The sequence below is a fragment of the Merops nubicus genome, unplaced genomic scaffold (genome assembly GCF_000691845.1).
Source record: "Merops nubicus isolate BGI_N331 unplaced genomic scaffold, ASM69184v1 scaffold4502, whole genome shotgun sequence".
Classification (NCBI taxonomy): domain Eukaryota; kingdom Metazoa; phylum Chordata; class Aves; order Coraciiformes; family Meropidae; genus Merops; species Merops nubicus.
Window position 1 is genome coordinate 1835 of NW_008591431.1, and position 4156 is coordinate 5990.

A 4156-nucleotide genomic window follows, 5' to 3' on the forward strand; every position below is an offset into this window, starting at 1 on the left:
GAGCAGTGCTTGAATCTACTTTGGTGTAAAGCAGCACATCTCCCAAAGGTCTGTACTGAGCTGTGTTGGTTATTTTCTAGCTTACAGAATTTTCTGAAAACAGTATCACCCTATTATCCATTACCCTTGGCTTACAGGTGTAAGTTGCTCTGACACCCCATAACATTGGTCACAGTTATAAAAAAAATAAGGAGTTAAAACCAAGGTTGCTGAAGACATAGAGAAAAGTTTAAATATATTTCTTACCCACAGTCCAGCAATAGTGAGGTAATAAACATGTATGAAAAGAAGGTATCTCATTGAATCATGGAAAGACTAAGCAAAGTAAAACCTGAACTACAGTGCAATTTTAAAGAAAAAAGTAACATAAAATCAATGGAAATTCTGCAAATCATGGTAACTTCTTTAAGAAAAGTTGCCTATATTGATTTAGATTAATCTTTTCTTATTACCTACCTCTATTCAACTTATAAATAATGTAACTCAATGAGTGAGAACATGGCCATAAATAACCATTACACAGAAAACTTTCAAATATATTCTTCAAAAAATATGCTTTAATCTTATTGAGATGGAGGATGTATTTAGGGATGTAATACAGTTGGCTTTAAGTTCATGTATCTATGCATACAGTGCCAACGCAATAAAAGAACCAAGAACAAAGATAAATTTCCTGCTTCGAACACAAAAAGGGCTTATTTTGTAGAACCACCACCAGCAAACTAGCAAATTCCCAACTGGGGAACCTCTGATCATACTCTCCTCAAAGTTATTCCTTAGTGTTGAGCGACCACTAAGTAACAGAGTAATTGAGGTCCCTTCCAATGACAATTACTCTGCATTTCTAACAACAGTAGGTTGTGAAGGTAACAGACTCCAGCTACTTCCATGACAAGATCAGGTGGCCAAATTGACTGCAGCTCCAAATAAAAGAGAATCTGCCAAGGAACAGCCTAATGGACACGTTCCTGAAAGGGCAAAGGCAAACCTCCCACTCGGAGCAACAACTACTCAGCCCCTCCTCTATGAGCATTTCCCCTGTCAAATTCTCTCCGCAAATGCACCTTACCTGTGAACATCTGCTATGCAGACAGATCTTAAACACATATTTTTTCATTGTTTAATACTAACTTCCCATTTCACTGCTGCTGTGCTGCCTCTTTCCCCCCCTAATTCTCAATTCATGTTTTTTAAAATGAAATAAAAGCCTAAATGGGACATTTAAACTCTCTTTCCAGGAGATCCTACAGCCACTCCTGCCCAGGAAGAACACTGCAGCACAATTTTTAATACAGGTAATTTAAATTTATTAAAATGTCAGAAAATGATGCATGTCAAACAAGAGTTAGATATTGCTATATACACTCAGAAAATAATAAAAATTATCTTCCTAAGTAGTATACAGGCAATCTTTCAAATCTAACTTAAAAATGCTTCAGTACTACTCTGAATTAATTTCTGTTGTGGATTATAAGAGGCTCTCCTACCTTTATTAAGCAGCTTTATTAGGAGCTTTCTTAGGATGCTACAGATGCTGTTGGGCTACTAGTTATTAGCCTGCACTAAGTACCACTTTTTAAAATACCTGAAGTAGTTAAATGCTCAATGCTTCAGATGGTGCTCCATCAGACTAGCAAAAGCACTTCAGAGGAAATAAAAATTCTGAGATTTAGGAAGAGTTTTGAGCACTTACGTTCAAAAAACACTAAAGGAGGCAAGCAAAGATGGTGCTAGTTGTAATCAGTGCTGGAAGCCCACTCAGGGGACAGTCAAACATTGTACGTGTTCATACACTGTCCACTGGAATCAGTGCAGCTGCAGCAGTGAACAGACTATACAGGCCCACTCCTACCCACCTTCAGGAGGCTGTACAATGTTGACATTAAACAAGTCTTGTCTTATGTTTGTCACAGATCACTTGGTGCACAGGACAGCATCCTTGGTGTACATCGTCCTCCTCCTGTAGCTGCAGCAGTAAACAGAATACACAGGCCCAGTTCTACCCATCTTTAGGAGGCTGTAAAACATTGACATTAAACAAGACTTGTCTTATGTTTGTCACAGATCACTTCAGCTGCAGCAGTGAACAGACTATACAGGCCCACTCCTACCCACCTTCAGGAGGCTGTACAATGTTGACATTAAACAAGTCTTGTCTTATGTTTGTCACAGATCACTTGGTGCACAGGACAGCATCCTTGGTGTACATCGTCCTCCTCCTGAAGAGCTCCATGTACTATCTCATCGTGCTCTTCTTCATCTACAGAGCGTGGGCTCCAGCCAAGCGCCATGGAAAGAAAGCATGAATGCTGGCTTCCAAAATCATCTTCAGTTTGCTTTGCTAGACATTGATCCATAAAGACTCCCTCACTCTCAGTGTTAGATATAGTAACAAAAAAAAACTCAAAATTAATTTGCTGGCATTAGTGCATAGGGCTTGTTTTGCTTCGCTGCTAATGTTCTTATATCAGTCTGGGCTTCCTAATTTTTCTGAATGCTGAACTGAGGTGGGCAATAAGAGTAAGATTACATAGCTTGGATTTTAACCCAAAATCCACACTGCAAAATGAGGAAAATACTTAACATTAGAAGTAGTTACACATGCATAAGTTTAGAGGCGTAACGGGGCTTTTGACATATAAAACATAGATGTGTTTTCTCATTGTGCTTAAGGCTTCATTAGGAGCATTTGTATGCTGTAAACTCACAGGTATTTGTCCATTTTTACTTTCAATAACTTTTTGCAACTCTCATATACCCACCAAATCAGGACTCAAGTATTCTGAAGTGGCATGTGCTTTTAGAATCAATTAAACACAATTTTAAAAGGTGCTAAAACCTTTTAAAACTATGTTTAAAATGTAGTATTTTTGAAAGAAGAAGCTAGATGAGCACAAAAGCAACTCTAAGGTGCACATGTACAGAAATGGAGGGAATCCACCTGGCCCCACACCAGCAAAGTGACACAGGCTAAAAACCTGCACTGTGTATTTTTAAAGAAAGAAAACAGTTGTAATAACCATTAACATAATTTTGCCCAGAGATACTTTTTTTAAGTTGAGCAAAATCTTGAATCTGAAGCTTTAGTAGAGAAAGAGTTTTCACAATAGAGGAAAAATTCTCAGATGTTTGACTTTGTCTCCAAGTTCCATAAATCAGTTCCTTTCAAATTTCCATGGAAAAATAAGTAGACATATTGGGGCAAAGTGTTTGCTCAGTTTGGGGCAAAACACTGTCATAAGTTTGGAGAGAAGTGCCAGCAGCATTTATACTCACTGTATCTGTCATGACATAGAGGACAATAAAAGCTTTCCTCCAAGGGTATTTGTGAGTCCTGTGCTTGTTCTCCACAGCATGCACCAAGACGTCCAGAAAAACGAATTCATTTCTCTATTTGGGTAAAACCCTCAGGAAATCAAAGATCCTTAAACCCATAGTTTTCTCCTTTTCAGGGTATAGAACAGGAACGCTTTTAGACAGAAAATAAAAGCTAGTCTGTTACATCTTTTCTGTTGAAGAGCTAAGCCAAAACAGCTCACAAGCTATTTTACAATATTGAAGCCAATGCAACTCATTGCCGCCTTCAATGTCAGGTCACTCTTCCATGTGAAGAAAGATTTGACGTCTCATCTTTAGACAAACATCTCTGAGAAACAGCAGCATGCAACAAGACGTCTAGAAAAACTAATTCATTTCTCTGTTTGTGTAAAATCCTCAGGAAATCAAAGATCCTTAAGCCCATCAGTTTTCTCCTTTTCAGTGTATAGAACAGGAATGCTTTTAGACAGAAAATAAAAGCTAGTCTGTTACATCTTTTCTGTTGAAGAGCTAAGCCAAAACAGCTCACAAGCTATTTTACAATATTGAAGCCAATGCAACTCATTGCTGCCTTCAATGTCAGGTCACTCTTCCATGTGAAGAAAGATTTGACGTCTCATCTTTAGACAAACATCTCTGAGAAACAGCTGATGGCCCACACTATTATTTGTTAAGGCTCAGCCCCAATCCAAGTGAAATAAAATAGCTACAAAGGTGGTTTTTGGAATGTAGTTACTGTAGATTTCTGGAGTATCATTGATATTACTGTCCTAGTTTTTCTCCCTGATAGAGAAATGCTTGATTGCATTAATGAACCAAGTTCTCTTTCATTAAAATG

General features: G+C 38.0%; 1 gene segment (V, D, J or C); it reads left to right on the forward strand.

The window, feature by feature from the left end:
- The window catches only part of LOC103782475, a gene marked incomplete at its 5' end in the record, with an annotated part of 2803 nt that extends 497 nt beyond the window's left edge, over positions 1–2306 (forward strand). Inside the window, 2 exon segments of the C gene segment in view lie at positions 1239–1295; positions 2173–2306. Coding sequence covers positions 1239–1295; positions 2173–2306 — 191 coding nt within the window.
- Positions 2307–4156: the final 1850 nt, after the last annotated feature.